The 26,110-nt window shown below is 40.0% G+C and overlaps 1 protein-coding gene across 3 annotated transcripts in view; it reads left to right on the forward strand.

Annotated features, from left to right (window-relative positions):
- Window positions 1-26,110, forward strand: part of PROM1 (prominin 1) — a 143,529-nt gene that overhangs the window by 75,175 nt on the left and 42,244 nt on the right. For all 3 annotated transcript variants that reach the window (XM_006144882.2, XM_006144884.2, XM_006144887.3), the window contains 6 exons: window positions 4,496-4,616; window positions 8,262-8,325; window positions 9,153-9,242; window positions 17,665-17,882; window positions 20,528-20,602; window positions 22,843-22,906. In XM_006144882.2, coding sequence (XP_006144944.1) covers window positions 4,496-4,616; window positions 8,262-8,325; window positions 9,153-9,242; window positions 17,665-17,882; window positions 20,528-20,602; window positions 22,843-22,906 — 632 coding nt within the window. The remainder of the gene's footprint in view (window positions 1-4,495; window positions 4,617-8,261; window positions 8,326-9,152; window positions 9,243-17,664; window positions 17,883-20,527; window positions 20,603-22,842; window positions 22,907-26,110) is intronic.

Below are 26,110 nucleotides of genomic sequence, written 5' to 3' on the forward strand. Positions count from 1 at the left end.
CCCGGCTTGAGTTTTAAGCCACCGGGTCTGGGACTCGAACCGCGGTCAACTATGTGGGAGTCTAGCGACATAGTCATTACGCTAACTGCTGGTCCCTATGTATAAATTATTAATCAGTGTAAGTGAGAGTAGTATATGAGGGTTTTTTTGTTTACTTTAAATTCAAACAAGAAGTTTCAAATTTTTTGTCTTGGACATTTTGATTTGCCATAGCTATTTTGACGTCTTCACTTTGAAACCTCTATTTATTTGCAAGTATCTTAAACATCATGAGTTAAATAATACCTTTATATCATTTGCAAGTAATTAAATTTAACCAGGAAAATTAAAGACCCGGGAACATGAAAATTTCTATCTTATAATTAGATGGAATGGAGGAGAAAATATATCATCAAAATCAGAAGATTAGATAAAAGTAAAAGGGGAAAGAATGTCAACAAAATGAGAAACCAGGAAAAGAAAGAAAAGGGCATGTTAGTGGAGGTTCTCTCTTGTCCCTCACTTACAGTAACCTCAGCAGAGATTGAATATTAATGATAAACAATCTTTTTTTTTCTTTTAGTTTTTACTATTGGGTGCATACACTAGCTGAAGAGACCCAGACAGAGAGAGAGAAGGAAAATGAGAAATCACCCCTTAGTGGCATGGCTACTCTGTAATCCCTTCTTTTCCGTTTTCCTCTTGGGATTTTGGGCATGCAGGCACACACACCCAGCATGTCTCTCAAGCTGCTGGCTTAGGACTCAACCGCTCACTTGGCCATATGGGATCCAGCCACCTTGACTACCACACCATCAGCTGGCCCAATAATCTTTATATATGATTTTAAAAATTCTTTCAGTAACCCAGAGCACTTTGCTTGCTTTTCACTGGTCTCAGTTCCACCATTTTGTACCTCTAAATGTTGCAGTTAAGTGAAATTGGTTTTAAAATTAGTTTTGAGAACTCTTAATTTTTCATCATTTTTTATTTTTAAAAAATTTAAAAATTTGAAGCCAGCAGAGGGTGTAGCAGTTACATTACTGGACTCCCACATGGCCGACCACTGATCAAGTCCCAGATCCAGTGGCTTGAAACTCACAGTGGGCATGTGTGTGTGCATGCCCACAATCCCGGGAGGAGAATGGAGGAAAAGGGATTGTGGTGTGGCCATCCCCACTGCGAAATGATTTCTCACTTTCCCTCTCACTGTCTCTCTCTGTCTCTTTCTCTCCACACATGCATGGGCCCTAAAGAGAAAGATTTCCTAGTAAATGTGGAATATATGTGATCATATTCTTTCTGTTCAAGCTTTTCCAAAGGCAGCTGTGGAATGTTAGGATTCCATAGACATTGACATATGTTTATGCAGTCTTGGTGACCATTAGCAGAAGATTGAATTTCCACCCTTTGCTGTAGACTGATTAAACAGATGTCTCTTACTCCAGAAAAAGTCATTTCCTCTCCTTTCTTTTTTTTACACTTGCAGTCAACACTGCATTTTCCAAAATTTCAGAAAGTTTAGTAGGAAAAAAAAAAAGAGCCAGGCCTTGACTTCTGTATATTTCTGTGAGTATAGAAAGTCAGCTTTGCTAACAGTGACTGGTGAGCTGAATTCCAGTGATTTCCACAAAGCTGGCTATTTTTTTTTTTAAGAATTATTTTATTTTATTTATTTATTTACTTACTTATCTATTTTAATTTGACCAGAGAGGGACAGAGTGAGAGAGAGAGAGGGAGAGAGAGAGGGAAAGCAAGAAAACAAGCTACCAGGTCTGGGACTTGAACCGTGGTTGGCCATGTGGGAGTCCAGCGTCCTTAACCACCACACCACTTGCTAGCCCGGAAGTTGGCTATTTTCAAAGTTCATTTTATAATAGAATATGATTGTCAATTCCTGGCTTGTGGTTAAAAGAAAAAAAAATTGAGCTATATATGCCTGGAATAATGAGATTTTCTTAATGTGAATGAGTAGTCTAGTTATTTAACGTTTAATTTTAAGTATTATATTTTAAAAATAAGAGATCAGTTGCAGACCGAATGCATTTTGGGGGCATCTGTTGGCTAATTTCGCTAAGTCAGTAGAAATTGGTAGAGAAAAATTGCTACAGATTTCAAAGATTTATTAGCCTTATTCTTTAAAAGTTTTAAGTATTTATTTGTAAGCACTATGTGAGAAACTTTTTTCTGCAATAAAATATAGATGCTTCAGCCCCTTACCTGTTTTCATTTACTAGCTTTCTCCCGACTCAGGACGTTATATACACATTTTTCAGTTAGTTTGAGAAATCTAATGGACCTACATAATATTGCTATGGGAAATTATGTTTCAAGTGAAACCCAACAGCGAACCAGTGGTACTTAGAATTTATCAACACTGTAAGTAAAGTGAATGACTATTCCCTTTTACCCAGAACTGAGAAGTTTCCTGAAGACACAGACTTTTCAGTGCAAAAAACAGGATATGTGTTTACTCTGCATATGAATATATAAACATATAAAACCCAAGACGTTACTTTGCTAAAGAGGCAATGCATTGATTTACTGCATCTGGACTTTTTGCCAGAATTTGCCTATCACTTGCGAAACTTTATTCTATCCAGATTATATCCAGATCTTCCACTGGATGGCTATAAACTGAACAATCTTGTTATGTTTCTTTCCATAGGTAAGATAACTCATTATGCAAAGTGAGCTTATTTAATTCCTTGCTGCCATCTAGTGGCCATATTCAAAGGGACCTTGGGGAAAAATTTTTTTTGAAGATTTCACCATAGGGCACTGCTCATAAGAGGGAGGGTGGGAGAGAGAGTGGAAAGAAAACGAGGAGAGAAGCAGGGGAGGGGAGTGGAGGGAAGGAGAGGAGGGGAGGAGAGGAGGAGAGGAGAGAAAAGAGAGAGAGGGAAGGGGAGGGGAGGGGAAGAAAGGAGATGAGAAAAACAGAAAGAGGTAAAGTGAGAGATCATTCCCCCCCAGCACCCCCGACTGCTACACTTCAATCCTCTCTCCCATTCTTCTCTTGGGATTTTGGGTGTATATGCACAGCCTCCTGGTGTGATTTTCAAGCCTCTGGGTCTGGGACTCGAACTGTGCATTCAACCGTGTTGAGAACCCACCACCTTAATCACCACACCATGGCTGACCCAGGAATTAGTTTTAAATTTAATATTTTAATGTTTGAAGACTTTAGTACAAAATTAAACTAATTGGTCAAATTGATTTAAGTCAAAAGATAGTAACTAGTCAACATGAAGAGAAATTATTCAATGTAGACATTTTAGATGGCTTGAAAAATGTTTTTCATTTGCACTTAGAGTATCTTTCCAGCAAGATGTCTTTCATGCAGAGCTTTAAAAACTTTTATTGATGGGACCAGTAGATGGCATAATGGTTATGTCACTGATATTCCCACGTAGTCGACCACGGTTCAAGTCCCAAATCTGGTGGCTTAAAACATGCTGGGCACTTGTGCATGAATGCCCAAAATCCCAAGAGGAAAATGGCGGAGAAGGGATTGCAGCATGGCAACTCCCCCTGGGGGATGATTTCTCACTTTCTGTCTCTTGGCAAGCACATGTGCCCTATACAAAAATTTTCTCTCTAAAGTAAAAAATATAAAATAAAATAAAAATTAAAAAAAAAAACCCAGAAAACTTTTATTTAAGTCTATTTTTCATGAAGAAGAACATCCTTTTTATACATATGTTTGCATAGATTTCCATGAAATGGATACACCTACAAATGGAATACTCTGCCTTCAGCCACCTCTCCCCAAGTGTAACCACTGACTTTAAGCATCATTTTGCTTATTTTCCTATTATATATAAATGAAATAATACAGTAAGCACTCTATTGTGTGACTTCTCACAAGGCATCTTAAAATGTGAAAGTATCTCAGGATTCTGTTCAATCAATATACAGAAGCTAACACAATTAGAGAAGCCAAATGTGAGAAGGCCCATATCACTCTTTAGTATTTCTCTCTGTAGTCTTTGGGGAGCAGAAGAGAGCAGCATCTGTGTGAATGTGTGGAAGGGTGTGCCCGTATTTACATCTGGACAGGAGCAGGACTGTCATGCACACTGCCTCAAACCTTTGCAGGGAGGGGAACTTGGGGGAAATATAAAGAGGTAAGACATTTGTGGGACACAGAAATGGTTTATTATCTGTTGATGATGACGTGTATCATATTCTCGACTGTACTGGTCTGAGGTGTATTTCGTGGTGAGTAAATTCTCTTTACCATCTAAAAGATGTATAGCAATTGAATGTATAAATAATAATGATAAGTAATTTAAAAAATTTTTTGTGACTTCTATTTCTTCTGCAATGGATTGTGAACATTGTTCCATATATGAGAGTCACTTGGAGCAGAATACTTTATCATAAATGGAGGCAGGGGTGGAAGGGAGTCCCAACCTTCTGGGACCCCTCCTGGGCTTCTGTTTTGCTGCTCCGTCCTGGCCAGAGGACTGTACATCATGCTGTAAATGCTTCCCCTTTCTTTTTCCTGCAGCATTGGCATCGTCTTCGGTTTTATGGCAAACCACCAGGTCAGGACCCGGAGCAAGAGGACTTGGAGACTGGCAGACAGCAATTTGAAAGATTTGAGAACGCTCCTGAATGGAACACCAGAGGTAAAACTCGCCACCTGTCTGTCCCATGGTTCTTTGTAGATGTGGCTTTTTAGAATTCTAGTGTATGTTTGGAACCTCCTTTTAACCTTCTAAAAACCCAGTGAACTAGGGAACCAGCAGTTAGCGTAATGGCTATGTCGCTGGACTCCCACGTAGTCGACCGTGGTTTGTGTCCCGGACCCGGTGGCTTAAAACTCACGCCGGGCGCGTGTGCGTGTGTGCCCAAGATCCCGAGAGGAGAATGGAGGAGAAGGGATTGTGGCGTGACCATCCCCCCTGGGGGGTGATTTCTCGCTTTCTGTCTCTATGTCTCAGTCTGTCTGGCGAGCGCGCGCGCCCTACAGTGAAAATTTCTCAAAAAAAAAAAAAAAAAAACCCAGTGAACTAGTGTGGACTGGTGTTATCTTTTAATGCTATAGGTGAAGAGATTAAGGCCCAAAATAGTACAAAAGTGTAATTTCAGAACTGGTCATTTTGTTTTACTTAAAGATGTAACGTAAAATTATAGTACATATGGGTATATATAATACACATAAGTACTTAATTTTAAAGGTTCCTTTTTTTTCTTAAAAAGATCTTCAGGTGCAATTATTTTTTTCTTTTTGGCAGGCAAATGAACTCCTCATCATTTGCATAAAGTTGCTTTTGTAATGAAATCTTTCTGCTTTTTGAACACACATATGATATCTGTAAAGATGTGTCATTCCTTGGAAAGGATTCACACATTCTGTCTCTTACACACACATACTAAGGCACACACAAGTTCCCTTTGGGGAAGAGAAAGAGGTTGAAGGGTAGTGATGGAAGAAGGCACCTTTTTTCTGTCTCAGAAACATGTTGATCTAGAACAATTTTTTTCTTCTTTCTTTTATTATTAATTTTAAAAATTCAATCACTGTATATCATCACAGCCTACAAAATGAATTTTGCGAAGAAACATAGAACATTGCTTTTTTTTTTTTATTTCAAGTGCCTGGGGTCAGAGCCAGCCTAATGCATGATGCTCCTGGGTAGCAATGAGGGTGAAGGAGGCTCTTGATCTAGATTTAATATTTGGAGTCTACTGGAAGTCTCACACGTGGTGTGGCCTTCCAACTCTATGACATTATAAGAATATTCTTACATTAAATATTGTACTAGATTTTTAAGTCTATTTCATTTATGAGAGAGAAAGACAGAGACACACACACATGCGTGCGCACACACACACACACACACACACACACACACCACCACTTCCAGGGTCTTCCTTCCATGATCCACTCCCAGCCTCAGCCGGCCCAGATTTCAGGATCAAAATCCTGGATCTACCTGTGGGGATCCACTTGTGTCACTACTGTGGCACTGGATGGCCCTGTACTTGTTTTTATCAATAGTAGTTGGAAATAAAAAGGAGGAAGTGCAGGCATATTACAATATTGAGAATAGAGAGGCATAGTCACAGTTTTATAGCCTCTATACAAATGGAAATGTTTCCTTTTCCCAGTCTGTGAATAAAAATGTATAATATTTTTTTACCTGTCTGTCCAAAGACTCCAAAGAAAAACTTTTTCATAAAAGTTGGCAGAATTAAGTAGCTGTCATGCCTGCTTAAGTCTGGCATTGCTTTTTTAATATTAAATGATTTATTTGACTGGGCTAACATACAGGATAGTCATGCTGGGAAAATTCATTTTTAATATTGTAAAGATACACAATGATTGAATGTAAAAAATAAGAAAAATATTCAAAAATAAAAACATATAATATTAAACAAATAGTCCATTGTTATAAGTCTAGGGAAACTTATTCAAATACGTGGAAAAAAAAACTTACCAAGTTATAAAAAACTGGGCAGAGAATGTGAATAAGCAATTTTTAGAGGAACTGTAATGCCCCAGAATAAGATGTTTCACTTTATCCTAATAGTTGGAGAAATGAGGCCCGAAACACTGATGCATATTTTCACTGAGAGGATACTCAATAGTTCCTTTTCTTTCTTTCTTTTCTTTTCTTTTTTTTTTGAGAGGTTTTTGCTATAGGGAATGTGCGCTTGCCAGAAAGCGAGAAATCACCCCCCGGGGGTGGGTGGGGATGGCCATGAAGCAATCCCTTCTCCATTCTCCTCTTGGGATCTTGGGCAAGCACACACATGTGCCTGGCGTGAGTTTAAGCCACCAGGTCTGGGACTCGAACATGGGAGTCCAGCAACATACCATTACGCCAACTGCTGGTCCCTTTCAATAGTTATTTAAATATGGTAATATCCAGTGATGAGAAAAACTAGGGAGATGGCTCACTAGCCCAGAAGACAGGAGACTAGCAGCTCCTTTGGAGGCCAATTGGGAGTCATGAAATAGAATAGACCCAATGCAGTAGGCCACACATGGCTATGATTCTTGGTAGCTCTTCCTTCGAGAGGTGGATCTGTTGTTCCCTAACTCCTGGGATGGTTCTGGTCTGTTCCTGTAAGGATTTTTGTTTTTGTTTTTGCTATAGTGCACACGTGCTTGCCAGAGAAGGAGAGAGAGAGAGAGAGAGAGAGAGAAAGTGAGAAATCACCCCCCTCGGGAGTTGGCCACCCCACAATCCTTTCTCTTCCAGTCTCCTCTCAGGATTTTGGGCATTTGTGCATACAGGCCCAATGTGATTTTCAAGCTCAAGTTGCCAGGTCCAGGACTCAATCTGAGTACCCGACCATGTGGGATCTAGCACCTTAACCTCAATGCTACCTACTGGACCCACGTCTTTATTTTTTTTTAATGTTATTTCTTTCATGAGGAAGAGAAAGAGAGAGTCAGAATGGCAGAGAGAGAGAGAGACTGGCCCCTCCAACAGGGTCTTTATGCCTCAATCCACCCCAGCCTCAGCCAGCCAAAAGTGTATACACCCAGTATGTACAGAGGGACCTCAGGAGGCTAACCTGGGACCCCTCCGTATGGCCTCAGCATTGTGTGTGTGTTGTGTTATCTCATTGTGGCTGGCCCCTTATGGCATGTTTTTTGACAAGGAGAATGCAGTGGACATGACCTTATGCTGGCTTGCAGGTTAGGCTTCCAGGGCCCTTGCCGCATCTTTTTTTTTTTTTTTCCCCTGTAGGGTGTTCTGGGCCCACAGTGTAAAAACACCCCAGCTGACTGCTCGGATGATGAGGAGCCACTTAGAGAAAGGGGAAGGCATATCTGTCCCTAGTTAAGCTATCAAGAAGTCTGAATGTCAGAAAATAGAAACATCTCTAAGAAGCTGCTAGTTAGATCTTTTTAAAAATGTTCTGATTTAGGATAATTTTGTGTGTTAAATCTCTCTCTTTTTTTATTTATTTTTTTTCTTTTGGAGAAGTTTTTGCTATAGGGCATGTGCACTTGCCAGAAAGACAGAGACAGAGAGACAGAAAGTGAGAAATCACCTCCCCAGGGGGGATGGCCACGTTGCAATCCCTTCTCCTCCATTCTCCTCTTGGGATCTTGGGCATGCACGCACACGCACCTGGCGTGAGTTTCAGCCACTAGGTCCGGGCCTCAAACCACGGTCGACTACATGGGAGTCCAGCAACATAGCCATTATGCTAACTGCTGGTCCCTTAAATCTCCTTTTGTTGTGTTTTATTAATAATTAAAGTAGCTTTGGATCTTAGAAAGGCTACTTTCATGCATTTTTCTTTCCCAGCAAATTCACTATATACTGGCCCAGTACAACACCACCAAGGACAAGGCCATCTCAGATCTGAACAGTGAGTAAAAGTTAAAGTTGTCTCAGTTGTTTGTTTGATTTTGGTTAAAGATGCTATGGTCCTCTCTCATAAAAAACATGTACTGAAAAATGAAGTACATGAAAGAGGGAGAAAAACAAACAAACAAAAAAACAATTTTTTAGTTACTGACAGTTTGCAATTTATTACTTAATGATTAAAATTGAGCATTTATTGATAGCTTCTATTTCACAGGCAGCAGAACTTCTCGTTTGTTTTCGTTTTACATTTGTTGTAAACCCATGCTCTTCATTCCCAGGTGTCTAGTTAAAGATAGAAGTGAGTTCCTCAGAGAGGACGGCAGACTTCAGAAACAGTCAGGTGGGCGGTGCTAGGGAGACGCACATAGCAGAGCTTACTGGTTCTCAGTGGGGGACGGCATGTGGCAGCTGGAGACCTAATTGGTTGTCACAGTGGGTTTGGGGGCAGTGCTACTGGCACCTATTGGTTGAGGCCAATGGTGTGCTAAACATCCTGCCACCATTAGAGCTATCCTGCCCAAAATGTCAACAGTGCCTCTGTGATGAAACTTCGGTCTCTCAGGATGATAAGTTTCATGTTCCCAGTACAAATAAATAGTCTGTGAGTCTGTAGTGGTTAATTTTCCACTGGATGACAGCTAATGTGGAGACTTTGAAAGGTGTGGCGAAATCGCCACACAAGCATCAGCACCCAGATGGAGTCTAGAATGAAAAGTGGGATTTCACTCAAAAGAGACAAGACAGTTTGCCACATGCAGAGAAGGGAGGTGAGGATTGAAGAGATAAAAGGGACCTCCCTCACCATGCCTGGTGCTTTTTTGTGTTTAGGTATTAATTCATTGCTAGGAGGCAGAATTCATGAACGACTCAAACCTGAAGTGATCCCTGTTCTTGATGAGATTAAAGCCATAGTGACAGGTAAGCACCATGGCACAGTGGCTGGAAAATGTTCCATCCAAGTGTTCCAAGGCTTTGTCAGTTCAGTGCTCTTTTCTTATTTTCCCAGAGAAGTGGCTGGGGTGAGATAGGTCAAGGAAAGACACACTGTGTTTTTTGCTTGGATTTTAAATTCATGCCAAAGCTGTTGAACTAGTAGTCTAAAGGTCATTTAAAATAGTAGTGGCAGAATTTGGCAGGAGCCCATCAGCTACTTCTGTAAATAAAATTTTATTAAAACACAGGTGTGCACATTTGCTTAAGGTATAATTTATATCCACTCTTACATTATAACAAGAGAGCTGATTACTTTTTTTTTTTTAATTTTTTTTCTATTTTGGGGGAGAGGTTTTTGCTATAGGGTGCATGTGCTCGCCAGAGAGACAGAAAGTGAGAAATCACCCCTCAGGAGGGATGGCCATGCCACAATGCCTTCTCCTCCATTCTCCTCTCAGGATCTTGGGCATGCACGCACACGCGCCCGGCGTGAGTTTAAGCCACCCAGTCCAGGACTCGAACCACGGTCGACTACATGGGAGTCCAGCGACATAGCCATTACACCAACTGCTGGTCCTGAGCTGAATAGTTTTAACAGAGATCCTCTGGTCTGCAAAGACTACAATATTTGGTATCCAGCCTTTTACAGACTAAGATTGTTGAACACTGAGAGATGAGTAGCTTTTAGAATTTTAGGTCTTTTGAGGCCTATTGATTATCCTTTTCCTCCCTGAAATAACAACTTTCAGAAGCAAGGGATATAGAGAGATAAATGTAGATAAAGAAAAGCCAGGGGTTAAGATGAGCCCTAAGTGCAAGGGGGCTTTTCCTTACCTTCTTGACCCAGACATAGTCTAAAAGTGGGCCCTCAAATGTTGGTACCTTAGCTGTCTCCAGACATCTGTCTGTTCATCACAACCCATTTCCTTTCCAAGCAAGGTAACAGGCCCAGAGAAGGGTTGTGATCCCAAAGGCCCATGTGACCCCAAAAACCATGCTTACCATGGAGGTCCCCCCTTTCTTTCTCTTTTGGAAAAGACACTAGGGCCTCACCCTATCACCTCATTTAATCTTTTTTTTTTTTTTTTTTAAGAGGATTTTGCTATAGGGTGTGTGCGCTTGCCAGAAAGACAGAGAGAGGCAGAGAGACAGAAAGCGAGAAATCACCCCCAGGGGGATGGCCACACCACAATCCCTTCTCCTCCATTCTCCTCTCAGGATCTTCGGCATGCATGCACACGTATCTGGCATGAGTTTAAGCCACCGGGTCCAGGTCTTGAACCTGGGAGTCAACTACATGGGAGTCCAGTGACATAGACATTACACCAACTGCTCGTCCCACCTTATTTAATCTTAACTAACTCCCTAGAGGTTTAGTCTTTAAATATAGTCACAGTGGGCATTAGGACTTCAACATATGAATTTGGCTAGACATAATTTGGTTGATACCATTTGGGCAGCTGGAAACTGGTAGAGTTGGGATTCAGGCCCTAGTCTAGCAAGCCTGTGCTGCCTCATCATCCTAGACGAGATTCAGAACATTTGAGTTTGGGAGTGTTGGATGCGAAGTGCTGCAATGCCACCGATGGAGAGGCAATGCTATACTTGTGGAGAAAAAGTTGGGGATCTGGGGTTCAAGTGCTGGTGTGGTCAGACGCTCTGTACCCCACATCCCCTGTGAGTGGCTGCATTTGAATATCCATCTTCCAAGGTCTCATCTAACTCCAGAATTATGTAATGGTGAAGATTGTGCAAAAGTATACATGACACGGTCTTCAAAAAGTTCGTGGAAACTGCGTATTATGAGAAAGCTATTAATGGAAAATTTTTGCACCAAAATAAAATTGTACTTTCTTTTCAAAATCTATTTACATTTAATCATTGTACATTTTTATAGCACACAGTACAAAGCATAAAAACATTGCATGTCAAACAAGTCGAGGATATTACCATACACAATAACTTGTGTTACTATGTCTTGTGTCTGTTAAATGCTTTTTTCTGAGTCCCTCCCTCCTACTCCCAACTGTCTACTCCCTCCTGTACAATCTTTGGTATCTATACTAGCTGTCCCTGTTATTATATTTTCCAGTCTTTTCGTTTCTGCCATAAAATGTGGACATTCAATATATATTGAGTAGAGACATACAAAGTCTGTCTTTTATGTTTTGGCTTGCTTTGCTTAGCATTAACTCTTCTATAATCATCCACTTTGTGTCAAATAAGAGGATCTCACTTGAGAGGATCTCATTGTTTTTCATTGCTGAGTAGTACTCCAAATGTATAGGTGCCACATTTTTAATCCAATCATCTGTTCTCGCTTAGGTTTATTCCATATCTTGGCAATTATAAATAATGCTTCAACAAACGTGAATGTACAAGTGTCTTTCTGACTGAGCATTTTACTGTCATTCTATTTTTCCAAAAGCTATTTGAAGTCCCCTTGTAAATAATGTGGCACAGCCACAGTGGTGCAATGGTAGTGTCACACTCTATAGTGCTGGAAAATGTATGGAAGGTGGTGCCAGGTGTGCATGCATGTGTGTGTGAGATCCTGGCTGGCTGAAAGTGGCGAGGATGGGGTGGGGAGAGGATTGTGATCTGAGACAATGAACAGCCTGTCTCCTCTGTGTGTATGTCTCTCTCTTATTAAATAAATAAATTAACTTATTAACAACTGGTGAGGAAACCAGTTAACAACTGGTAGAGAAACCAGTTTCCTTGGGCATACATTCACACTTTTCCTTGCAACACCCAAATAAATAAACTTATTTATTTATTTAATTTTAAAAGTATATAAATGATGTGCTGTTATTGGCATATAACTTTATGTTTTGCCCAATGTTCTGATATTTTTTAATATTTGAATTATAGTGTTTTTTAGATTAAAAAAATTAAAACTGGTTCTATTTTAAAATTTTTTTTAGTCAGTCTGAATAATTTAAAGTTATCTTGTAGTATTACCAGAGCTGCTTCTGCACTGGCAAATTTTTGGTTAAAATGCTTTGCAGCCTTATGTATAAATCTCTTGTGGAAATCATATTTGGACAGCAAGACAGGAACCATAAGGGAAATGTACTATGCGTTGGTAAAATGTTAATTAACTAAGACTGAGAATCTGAAATATCTTTTCCCCTTACTTAAGATGCACAATACATGTGGGACCAGTTGACTGTGGTTTGCATCCCAGACCTGGTGGCTTAAAACTCACGCCAGGTGCATGTGCATGCATGCCCAAGATCCCAAGAGGAGAATGGAGGAGAAGGGATTGCGGCATGGCCATCCCCCTGGAGGGTGATTTCTCGCCTTCTGTCTCTCTGTCTCTGTCTCTGTTGGGCAAGCACACGCGCCCTATAGCAAAAAAATCCCTCCCAAAAAAAAGAAAAAGAAAAGAAAAGATGCATAATACATGTGATTTTGATAGGCTGGAATAATTTCCAGAGTTATAACACAGTTAAAATGTTATGGGCATGGGACCAGCAGTTAGCGTAATGGCTATGTCGCTGGACTCCCATGTAGTCGACCACGGTTCGTGTCCTGGACCCGGTGGCTTAAAATTCATGCTGGGCATGTGTGCGTGCAGGCCCAAGATCCCGAGAGGAGAATGGAGAAGGGATTGCGGCATGGCCATCCCCCCTAGGGAGTGATTCCTCGCTTTCTGTCTCTCTGTCTTTCTGGCAAGCGCACGCGCCCTATGGCAAAAACCTCTCCAAAAAAAAAAAAAAATGTTATGGGCATAAAATGCTTTGAAGCTTTGGAAAAATATATTACATTTTAGTCTATCCTGAGACACAAAGACCTGCAACCTAGAAAGTGTGCAGGCATTGCCTAGATACACATTTCCTGGGCCATCAATTTATTTTATCATGCATCATTCTTTGTTATTGTTGTTTATTTCTTGCTTTAGAATACTTATCTTCATATTGTATGTCTCCACTTAGTATATACCGACTGTCTGCTCTCTATGATAGAGATTGAAAAGTTAAAGGACATAAGAGCAGTGAAAATAGTTATGGGCACTGGAGACCATGTGGAAGGAGGTGAAAGAGGGGAAGATTGTAGGGAAGGAAATCAGGGAGAAAAAAATAGAGAAGCAAGACATTTGTGGGACACAGAAATGGTTTATTACCTATTGATGACAGCATGTATAATATTCTCAACTGGAATGGTCTGAGATGTATTTCATTCTCTTTACAAGCCAAATGATGTATAGTGATCAAAATTTTTAAATAATAATAATAATGATATAATCAATAATTTTTTAAGTCAAAAAATTTAAAAATGGGAAAAAAAAGAATAACTTATCTTGGAAGTCAAAGTGAGAAAGGCTCTGAGTGGTAAACCACAGAATACTAAAATGTGAAATGGGAATATGGAAGGTGAATTTTAGCATTCTTTTGCATACATAATCAGACCCACTTAACATGTACGATGCCATTTTCTGAAAGCTCAACCCTACAAGCCTGCAAGGACACACTAGAATAACAGACTCTTCAGTAAATGGATGACCCAACCAGCTCCTTAATTTACAAATGGGAAAACTGAGATCCTGAGAGATGAAAGAGTTTGCCAACGGTGCCATGATAAGACAGAAGGAAAACTGGAATGTGACCTCAAGCTACTTTTTTTGTTGGTTTTTTTTTCCAATTTTTTATACGTTCAATCACATATGTCCATTATCTTATAAAGTGAATATTCCAATATGAATACATTTCTTACCAAATTAAGAATACTATACACATTTCTTCAACAGATAACTCATTGCCTTGCCTCTCTATTTTTCTCCTTAATGTCTTTCCTTAGACTCTCCTCCTTCTCTTGCACTGAATCTGGTATCTATAACCATTTTCTATGTTTCTGTATCCTCTGGTCATTCATGTCAGCCATAGAGTGTGGACATTCAGTATATATTAAGTGAAGACATACAATGTCTCACCTTCACAGCCTGGCTTGCTTCACTCAGCAGTAAATCTTCCATATACACCCACTTTCTGTCAAAACGCAGGGTCTTGTTTTTAATGGTTGAGTAGTATTCAATAGAGTATATATGTGACACTTTTTCAATCCATTCTTCTGTTCGTGGACATTTGGGTTGGTTCCATGTCTTAGCAATTATGAATAATGCTGCAGTAAACATTGATATGCAAGCACTTTTCTAACTAAGGATACTTCTGTCCTTTGGGTATATATAAAGGAGTGGGAATGCTGTATCATATGGTACTTCTATTGGTAGATCTTTGAGGAATCTCCATATTGTTCTCCATAGGGGCTGGACCAATTTCCTTCCCAGCCAGCAATGTAGGAGAGTTCCCCTTTCACCACATCCCTCCAGCACTTAACATTTTTTTTTTTTAATCTTAGGTGCCTGGAGTTATGTGGTATCCATTGTGGTTTTGATCTGCATATTCCTTATAAAGAGAAATGTTGAGCATTTTATCATATGCCTTTTAGCTATTCATATGTCTTCCTTAGAGAGTGGTATTTTCAACTCATTCTCCCAACTTTAAATTGGGTTGATCATTTTTGGGGGGCAAAGCTGCTTGAGTTACCTGTGTATTCTGGTTTATCAGTCCCTTATCTGAAGCATAGTTTACAAAAATATTTTCCGATTCTGGGACCAGCAGTTAGCGTAATGGCTATGTCGCTGGACTCCCATGTAGTCGACCGCAGTTCGAGTCCCGGACCCAGTGGCTTAAACTCATGCCGGGCATGTGTGCGTGCGTGCCCAAGATCCCGAGAGGAGAATGGAGGAGAAGGGATTGCGGTGTGGCCATCCCCACTGGGGGGTGATTTCTCGCTTTCTGTCTCTCTGTCTCTCTGTCTTTCTGGCGAGCACACATGCCCTATAGCAAAAAGCTCGCCAAAAAAATAAGTTTCTCTCTTAACACTTTCTATATGTCTTCTCATTCTTTCCTTGCTTGCATTGTTTCCATTGAAAGGTCCAATGTTAGTTTCATGGGATGACCTTAGTAAGTCACTTGGCATTTCTCTCTTACCAGTTTTAGTATCTTGTCTTTATGTGTGGTTTTGGCCAGTCTGTCTAAGATGTGCCATGGAACGAATCTTCTTGGGTTGATTCTATTTGGGTCCTTTGAATTTCTTGGGTCTGGATGTTTGAGTGCTTCTCTATACTTGGAAAGTTTTCTTCCACGATTTCATGGAATAGATTATCCATGCCCTTATTAGTTCCTTCACCTCTGGGTTACCAATTATTTGGATGTTTGGATGTTTGATGGAATTTAGTATTTCTCATATATTATCCTCATTTCTTTTTGTTATTTTCTCTATCTTTTTGGTGTTCTTTTCTTGATCAGAGGTTTTATCTTCTACATCTGAGATTAATCTTCAGCATGGTCTATTGGCTTTTTTTTTTCTTTTTTGAGAGGTTTTTGCTATAGGGCGCGTGCGCTCACCAGACAGACAGAGAGAGACAGAGAGACAGAAAGCAGGAAATCACCCCCCAGGGGGGGTGGCCACGCCACAATCCCTTCTCCTCCATTCTCCTCTCGGGATCTTGGGCACGCACGCACACGTGCCTGGCGTTAGTTTAAGCCACTGGGTCCGGGACTCGAACCGTGGTCGACTACATGGGAGTCCAGCGACATAGCCATTACGCTAACTGCTGGTCCCGGTCTATTGGCTTTTAATACTTTCAAGAGAGGTTCTGATTTCCTCTATTACAGATTTCATCTCTAATAGTTCCATCTGATTCTTTCTTATGGTATCCATTTCTTCTTTCAAATCATGGAAGGATTTCTTCATCTACTGCAATTTGTTGTCTCTTTTCTGTTCCAACTCATAGAGTTTTGTCGCTATGAATTTTCTGAATTCTTTCTCTGACATTTTGGTAACTTCTGTTTTTTCAAGAGATGGAGGGGAGTTATTGTGTTCTTTCGATGGAGACATATTTCCTGTTTTTTTTTTTTGTTTTTTTTTTTCAAACTTGAGGCTCTTCTGTGACTTCTAGTGACTGGAAATGAGTTTGTTTCCCTTTTGCTGTGGATTGATGTGTGCCAAAGTCTCTCTTTTGCTGTGTTTAGCAATGTGGTCCCCATATGAGGAGTCTTCTATTCAGGTATCTGAAGACCAGTTTCTCCTTTTTTGCAGGTGGTACAGCATAGATCGAGGATCCCAGGGAGCCTCACAACACTAGGATGTTTGAAAACTATGATTCTAGACCTGTCTGGGTGGGTGGAGGATGAGGAGAAGATGACAATATAAGAGGAAAGAAAAAAGAGTATGAAAGAAGGGGCTGCAGATGGAAGTGGGTTCTACTGGAGAGCTGGCATCTGCCCTATGTTAGGAGAGCTAGGCTGGGGCTGGAGCTGGAGCTCAGGCCAGGGCCATTGAAATCCCTAAGGCTACTTTTGGCATGGCATGGTCACATTAAAAATAATAATTATTATACACACACACACAGACACACACACACACACACTTGCTCTCACACACTTGTGTATGTATGGTATGTATATATAGTTTTAACACTCGAGTTTTATGTGGTTGCTAGGGAAGGGTAGGGAAACCAGTTTCCTTGGGCATCCATTCACACTTTTCCTTGCAACGCGCAATCGCAGCATGATGCTCCTCCATCTGTTTTGTGAGCTACAGAGCAAAGACCTGATCAGGAAGATTTATTTGTTTAGAAGAAGAGCAATGCCCTTTAATTTAAATTTCACATCTTCTACTGTTATGTCTTTAAGTCACTGTGGTAAAGAAAGAGCTGTAATTCACTACACCTACAGAGAAATCTGTAGGGAAGCAAACAATTATTGAGGATTTTCTAATACTAGACTATGCCAGGCCTTGGGGCTCCCAAAATATTGATAGAACAGATTCACTGACTTTGAAGGATTTCATTCTGATTGGCCTACTTTGGGGATTTGGTCTTCCCATTTTGGGATTGGCTCAGAAAAATTTAGGGATCTACTTCTGGTTGAATCAGCAAGTGGTGAAGCTGGAATATGGGCCTGGACCTGCCCAAATCTAAAACTGTGCTAACTACTGTGCTAAACTTAACTTGCACTCTTTGAATATTCATCGTTAGACTATATTTGGGCATAGTCAGTTTTTATGCGGATTAAGACTGCTTGGAATTGGTTTATCTGAACCAACCTCTTCAAGGTGGATTGGTTCTGCCTTTGTTGGACACTTATGGCTGGTGCACCAAGGTATCCCCATTACATTCCTGGGCCACTGCTTCCCTTGACTCTTGTTTAGAAGAGACCCCAATACAGAGAGCTGAGTTGGTCAAAGTGGGTGGTAGAGGGAGTCAGCAGTTCCCTGTAGCCCTCTCTCAGCATGCTCCTCTGGATGCCATCAAAATCATTACCAAGTTCCTTTAGAACACTTTTGTAGATGTGAAGGGACCCATGCCTCTGCTGTGAAGTGGGCTGTGTTTCTACAGCGATCAAAGAGACCAAAGAGGCCCTGGAGAACATGAAGGGCAGCCTGGACACTCTGAGCAGTGGAAGCACCCAGCTGAACTACAGCCTGACTGATGTGAAAAACAGCATTCAGAGGTCACTTGGCGACCCTCTGTGCTTGGTACATCCAGTGAGTGAGACCTGCAACAGCATTAGAAAGTCTCTTAGCCAGCTGGATAGCAACCTCGACTTGACTCAGGTGAGTAGGGGTGAGCTTGTTGTGGGATGGACAGCAGCTAGGGGTAACTAGGGTGGACCTAACAGATACACATGGACCAGGTCCTCCATTAGCCCTCCTGGGTCTTCCAATCACAATTTGGAGTGGCCCAAGCAGGAGCAGAGGAGGAAAGGGTAACCTATCTTAGGATTTCACCTTTTGATTAAGCACATCAGAACAAATTCAGCTTAAACAAGAAAATAAAAAAGCAAGGTACATTCACAAAAATCTTTAAAAATTAAAAAATATTTTTAAATCATGCACCTAGTATATTAACCATGTATGCCAAAATAGAAGGCAATTCTTCTGTTTCCTCAAAAAGATTTTTAAAAAGAGTATGGGGAAACTTGAATATATAAAATCCAGGGATACAGATAAAAACAATCATGTCTATTAATGATATTTAACTTATTGATGTAGTTATATACCTTGCATTTTAAATAATATAGTTTTTTGCACAATTCATGAGTCAATATTTTTTGTTTGGTTTGGTTTTTGGTTTCTGGTTTTTGCTAAGGCCATGTGTACTTGCAGAGAAAGAGGGGGAGAGAGAGAGAGAGAAGGTGAGATATCATTACCCAGGGGGGATAGCTATGCTGCAGTCCCTTCTCTGCTCTCCTCAAGATTTTGTGCTCACATGTACACATGCCTAGCATGATTTTCAGGCTGCTGGATGTGGGACTTGAACCACAAAGACAACGTGTGGGATCTAGCACCTTAACCTCCATGCCACCTGTTGGCTCCTGAATCAGTATTTTTGAATATCACATGTAATTATCTGTGCTTGAAAAATCTACTACAATCATTTTTAAGTCATCAAATAGGTTTTTTTAGAACTTCATTGCACCTAAGTTGTTTGAATTGTTAAGCTAGTTTTTATTTTCATGTAGTTTCACATATGCAAGAAAGTTGCAAGATTAGTACATGGAACCCCTGTTTATATCTGGTAGCCAAATTCGCCAAGTGTCAACATTTTGGCTCATTTGCTTTATCATGTCATTTTAAAATTGCCCAAGGGTGTACTGCTCTCCTAAGACAGAGAGAAGGAAAAGCACCTCCCTCTTTGAGGCATGGTCATACCACAATTCCTTCCAGTTGAGATATTGGGTGTGCATCCTCAATACCTGGCCTGTTTTTTTAAGCCACTAGAACTGGGATTTGAACTGTGGTTGGACATGTGGTACCTGGTGCCCTTAACCATGAACAGTAGGACATGGACCGGCACTGTCATATCATTTCGTGTGTTTATCTGTCTCTTCATATTATTTTATATGTACACACATTTTGTATGCACACACACACACACATATATATATAACATACATTTTGTCCTTTTATCAAAAGACAAATGGGAATAAACTATAGACATTATGCTCTTATATTCCTAAATATCTTAGTGCATTTCCTAATTTTATATAACCATTATACAGTTATCAAAATTAAGACATATCACATTACCCAATACTACCATCAAATCCATAGTTTCTATTCAAATGTAAATTTTTCTGAAAATGCCATTTCCATTTATCTCTTTTTTTTTCAGTCCAGAACAACACCAAGATCACATATTACCACTGTTTTTGTTTGTATGTGGTACCTGGTGCCCTTAACCATGAACAGTAGGACATGGACCGGCACTGTCATATCATTTCGTGTGTTTATCTGTCTCTTCATATTATTTTATATGTACACACATTTTGTATGCACACACACACACACATATATATATAACATACATTTTGTCCTTTTATCAAAAGACAAATGGGAATAAACTATAGACATTATGCTCTTATATTCCTAAATATCTTAGTGCATTTCCTAATTTTATATAACCATTATACAGTTATCAAAATTAAGACATATCACATTACCCAATACTACCATCAAATCCATAGTTTCTATTCAAATGTAAATTTTTCTGAAAATGCCATTTCCATTTATCTCTTTTTTTTTCAGTCCAGAACAACACCAAGATCACATATTACCACTGTTTTTTTGTTTTTGTTTTTGTTTTTGTTTTTGTTTTTGTTTTTTATATGTTGCTTTTTCATTCCATTAATCTGGTCCAATTTTTTAGTCTTGTGTGTGTGTATGAGACATTGACATTTATGAATAAATGCTATTTACTTTGTAGACTGGCCTTTAATTTAAGTTTGTCTGATGCTCTCATGATAAATTGAGTTACTCATGTTTGCCAGGGAACTATCAGGGACTGATATTGTGCCCTTTTGTTATATCAGGTCCAGAGGAAATGTATCATGAGAGCTGGAGTACTTCATACCCATGTGTAATGCTATAAATGACTAACTCCAGAATGCTCGCCAATGTGACTATGTTACTTTTAAAAGTGATTTTTAAAGAGTTGTTTACAACTTTACTTAGCAATATTCAGTACTAAAACTGTGAGGTCGTGCGTATTACATCTGTGTTAAACTTCCTTGCCTTATTTTTAGGTGATCGCACCTATAACTTAGTGCTTGTTGGAGCCATTCTGAGCTAAGTGTGTTTTCCCCAAACAGTACTTCATTGTTCAAGAGAAACTGAGATCAGACAATACAATATAAACACTTTGGAAGTTAGATATAACTTTTTCACATTGCCTCATATTTTGTTTTATAAATTTGCAGCTCCCACCTGTGGATGCAGAACTTGACAGTGTTAATAGAGTTCTTAAAACTGATTTGGAAGCCCTGGTACAAAAGGTATGTTTAAAAACAAACAAACAAACGTGGTAGTTAATTTTATATCATTTTGGAGAGTAAACTAATAGTGTAAGAAAGTAGGAAATAGCAAAAAAACAGCAAAATTCTAGAGAGGGTTGTTAAGAAGGGCGATTATCTTCCAGGTAACTTTTCTTATTTTTTCAATTCAAAAAAATTTGTTTAGGTACTATAATGTACAAAGCACTTTGCTAAGACGTTAAGAGATCAAGGAAAACATGCTCTCTGCTTTCCTGGGGCTCAGAATTCCGTGGGGCCATGCTGGATCCAACCCTGATTCTGATACTGAGCGCCTTCCGCATTGTCTGTTGCTCCTTCTGATGTCTGTGCATTTATGCATGCTGTCCCTTCTGCCTGGTGCTCTCTTCTTTCTCTCCCTCTTTTGCATAGCTACTTAGGTTTTTCGGCCTCATATATCACCTTCTTAACAAGGCCTTTCCTGGGCACCTTGAGTAGGTCAAAATATTTTTAATACATTCCTACAGCATTGCAAGTATTCTAACTATACCTATTTCTTTAACATCTCTGTCCCCCCTCATTGGTTTGTAAGTCCCACAAAAGGCAGGGACAATGTCAGTCTAGAATACTATGATTTTTTTTCAGTAGCTTACCAATAAATGTATATAGATAGATACTGAGCACACAATAAATATTTCTCTATGGATTAGACTTACTAGAGGGCCCTGGACCTCTAGGAAAGGGAGAGAGTAATTTCGTTTTGACTCTAGGTCTTTAGCATGGGTGTAAAATAATCTCAAATATCTATGAAACACTTGCCTACGTATATTGACAAAGTAAGTGTCCTCTTGAATAAGTCATTCAGAACTCTTGGTCTTTGCACTCTGATGCCCCCTCATTTGCTACATGAAGAAACTGAACCAGGAAATCTATAAGTCCTCTTCCAGTAGTCAGGGAAAAAACACAAACTAAACCCCTTTAATTGAGTTCTTTGGAGATAATGGTATTTTCCTCTCATGGATTTAGCCCCAAAGCCATGTAGCTTGGCAAGGCGGTTATTTTTGTGTTCCCTAAAGTTGTTTGGGGACATTATCTTTTTCTGTGGGACATCTCTAATATTACTTTGTAACAGCATTGGAAATTAGACTGCTATTTCCAGATATCCATTTACATCTGCATATAGTATACTGTAAAGATCAGGGGGGTTTTGTCTTTGTTTGTTTCAGAGGATTTTGCGTTGGGGCATGTGTGCTGGGAGTGGGGGGGGCGTGGGGAGAGAAGAGAGAAAGAGACAGAGACATTGAGAGAGAAAGCGAGAAATCACCCCCCGCTCCTCCACCCAAGGAAGGATGGCCATGCCATAATCTTTTCTCCTTCATTCTCCTCCCAGGATATTAGGCACACACGCACAGATGCCTGGCATGAGTTTTAAGCCACTGGGTCCAGGACTCATACCACGGTCAGCCATGTGGGAGTTCAGCAACATAACTTCTATGCCATCTGCTGGCCCCAAATCAGGGTTTCTTTTTTTTTTTTTTGGAGAGGTTTTTCACTATAGGGCACGTGCGCTCGCCAGACAGAGAGAGACATAGAGATAGAAAGCGAGAAATCACCCCCCAGGGGGTATGGTCACACCGCAATCCCTTCTCCTCTCGGGATCTTGGGCACACACGCACACGCGCCCGGCATGAGTTTTAAGCTACCAGGTCTGGGACGTGAACCACGGTCGACTATGTGGGAGTCCAGCGACATAGCCATTATGCTAACTGCTGGTCCCCTAAATCAGGGTTTCTTAATGTCAGCACTGCTGACACTTTGGCCTAGATCATTGTTCATTGTAGGGCCTTCTGTGCATTGGAGGGTATCTTTTGGCATCCCTGATCTGTACCCACATAATGCCAGTAGTTCCTCACAATCGTAATAACCAGAACAATGCCCTGGGGACAGAATTGCCCCCAGTTGAAAACTACTGCTAGACAGATGGGTCTGTGCTTCCTCGGATCTGCGTGAGTATGTTGATTTCAAAATTATGAGAATACCCTGTATGAAAAGCTATTTGTAACACGATCTTTGATACAATTTAAAGAAAATGCTCTTTAGAGGAGATTGTTTTTAGACCCTCAGTGACCCTATAATGATCATTTCGGCCTTAGTATGTTTTATTTTTATTTTACTTCTGTATTCCATACTAAGTTGAAATGAGTACTACTCTATTGTTTTTTTGACTTACTATGGATATCAATTTATTTTGAAATTTCTTTTAGGGCTATAAATCCTTTAATGATATACCTGAGAGGGTACAAAACCAAACCGTGAGCATCGTAGCAGGTGAGATTCATAGTTTGAAGTAATTTTATATCTCTTTTTGTTAAAAGTAAAATCATCAGTTCAAACAAATGTACTGTTAAGAATTGTATTTTTTTTCCCTCTTAAAAAATAATCCCTCACTAAAACCTTGAAAACAAAATGATTACCAAAGTTATTCATTTGTGTCACTTTAGTCAGTGCTGTAGATTAGATAAAAATAACACTCCTTTTACTTGGTAACACTCCTACTGCCATCCAGCAGGCCGCTTCTGGGCGAGGGCCGCCCCATAATGGCAAGCCCCCGGTGTCTATTTTTATAGATCTTAGAACAGCCACCGTCTGGAAGGATGCATTCTAATTTCCACTGGGGAAAAAACAGCAGATTATTATATTTTCTAAATGAATTTAAAACTGATTTAAAAAAATACTGTGTGAAGATTTATTTGATCTTTTAGGAAGATTTTTCATCTGTCCCCTGATGCATTTTAGGATACTTAGATTGCTTAAAATCTTAGAGAGAATCAAAGTCGAGTTGATTCTACTGGTCTTAAATTATTGACTCATGCAATATTTACATTATGGTATTATGGTGAATGTACAGAGAAAAAGTGAAGGGTAAGCAATTTTTTGTATAGGAATAGGGATAAACCTGAATTATTTGTTTGGAGAAGAAATCCCCGAAGCTATGTAAAGCTTTTTTTCTATTATTTTTTTAAACATATCTTCTCAATGCTTTTTAAAATCTGTTTTTAAAATATTATGGTCTTTTTTCCTTAATAGCATTAGTTTTTATCAACTCATTTAAGAGTTTGGGCACAAAGTATTTTATCTTGGGCCAGTCCCATGGCCCCATAGCTAAGAGAGCTGGATTTCACGTCACAGACGGTGGTTTGAATGCTGGCTCCAGTGGCTTGAGAGACATGCCAGATAGTATGTGTACGTGCACAAGATCTTGACAAGATAAAGAAATGGAGGAGAGAAGATTCAGCATGATCACATCCCATTGGAGGGTGCTTTCTCTCTTCTCTCTCTGTGTGTCTCTCTTGGAACCACACATACGCCTTCTGGCAATTAAAAAGATAAAGTACCTACTGTATTGTGTTTTAGGTGTTTTGTGGGTTTTCTTTCATTTTCTATGAGATTCTACTTTAAAATATTAAGATATTAATGACAAAATTCATGCTTTGCCCACATCTAAATGCTAATGCATGCTCTATGTCTGACAGCCACTGGCTTACTGTTATTCCATGTGTTGAATGTCTTTGTTTTTCCTCTCTGGACCACGTTTTCCTTAGGTGCAGCCTTCCCTTGTAGGTCTGACAAAAAGAAGTGCACAGCATGCACAGCTGGCTCACTGCACAGTGTCGCTGCATAAACACAAGCCAGTGTTTTCCTAGAGTCAGGGGGATGCCCCTTCATCTGCCTCATACCAGGTGTTTATTTTCATGTCCTTCACTCCCACATTCTGATCACCCAGTCCGAGCCTGAACACAGTTTTTGAGTGCCTACTTTGTGCCAGACTCTGCTAGGTGCTGAGGATGTGAGATGAATGAGTCATGACCTCTGTCTACCTTTGAGCCAGGCATGATACAGATGCCATTTATCATACCACATATGTTCCAGGGAACTAAAGTGGAAAGAAGGTAGGGGAAGGCTTCCAGAAAAGTCACATCCAAACTGAGGCTTGGAGTAGGTATTTGCAGGAAGAGGACATCAGCCACTTACAGAGTCATCCAAGCTGGCAGGGCTGGGGAGCCGTGTTGCATGTGAGAGCAAGACAGATCGGGAAGTACACAGGAACCTTGGAGGTTGGGCATCTGTGTGTCACATCTGTCAAAGCACCAGAGTTCGAGAAGAAGCCCACTGAGTCATTTTGGTCAAGACTCTGGTATTTTCACACACGAGACATACGGAGGAAGCGACCAGTGCTGTGAATGAGTGTCCTCCTTAAGGACCACATGCAGACACTTGGTTCTTAGACACTTATCTCTGTGTCTTTGATTTTTTAAAAATTTCATATCTATGTGAAAAACACACTTTTAAAAATGTTGCTGCCATTTCTATGCAATTACATTTTAGATCATCTATACCACCTACAGGAGCCCAAGGATCAGCTAATCTTTTTAATTTCTATAAGCCATGGGTGCTCGCCAAAGAGACAAGAGAGAGAGGTGAGAAGTCACTCCCTGGGGGGATGGCCATGCCACAATTCCTTTCCTCCAGTCTCCTCTCAGAATTTTGGGCATACACGCACATGCAACCAGCCTGATTCTTAAGCTGCCAGGTCTGGGACTCAAACCATGAAACTGGTCATGTATGATTCAGTGCCTAAACCTCCATGCCACCTGCTGGCCCCAGGGAACTGCTAATCTTATCTCTGTCCCTGCTTTCAGGGCCAGAAGACTTTTAATTAATTGGTACATTCTTAGTATGTCTGTGTCATGAGTCACTGTGGAGAAAGCCAACTTCAGAACTCGTGTGACTTGGTCTAGGTGACACCTGCATCCCAGGTGATTTTGATCCTAGGACTTGTAGCACATTTTCTGTGAAACAGATGTTTCTTTGAATTTATCTTTCCTCTGAGAAATTAGGATTGAAATTAGAAACTATTTGACTACTGGGACTACACTAGCGTTTTGCATATAGGAAACACAGACATCCTTCTTTTAAAGTCTCAATTCATATGAGTCAAGTAAAATGTTCACAAAATTATCACCTACAGTCACATGTTCAAAAATGGTGTTGGAGAATCACTGTGTTTTTGATGTCATTTCTTAGATGGGAGAATTATTATTGTTATTAAATTATTTTCCAGAGTCATGTAATGGGGCTTAGGGTTAGATATGCCTGTTTTGATCCCTTTACCAGTGTTTTCTAAAAAAGAAATAATTTAACCTCTGGCCCTCAGGGTCTCTGGTAATAAAATGGGAGAATAAAAATATCCACCTCCATGGAATAAATGAATTAACATTTATAAGAGTGCCTGGCGCATGGTCCACACACCGTATTCATTTTAATCACCTTATTCATTTTGCTAGTAAAAGTAGAAGACTCTGGCTGGACTTCAGCACCATCTCCTTAAGGTCGGCACTCACAGCTTGCTGTTTTGTTCAGTAATTGCTTTTCAATGGTCTTGGCTATACTCATGCTTGTTGTAGAATCTTACCATATTTTAAATATGTATATAACATAGAAAAAACTAAAAGTGGTTCAAGATTTTGTTTG

This window comes from Tupaia chinensis, unplaced genomic scaffold (assembly GCF_000334495.1).
Source record: "Tupaia chinensis unplaced genomic scaffold, TupChi_1.0 Scaffold000138_1, whole genome shotgun sequence".
NCBI lineage: Eukaryota > Metazoa > Chordata > Mammalia > Scandentia > Tupaiidae > Tupaia > Tupaia belangeri.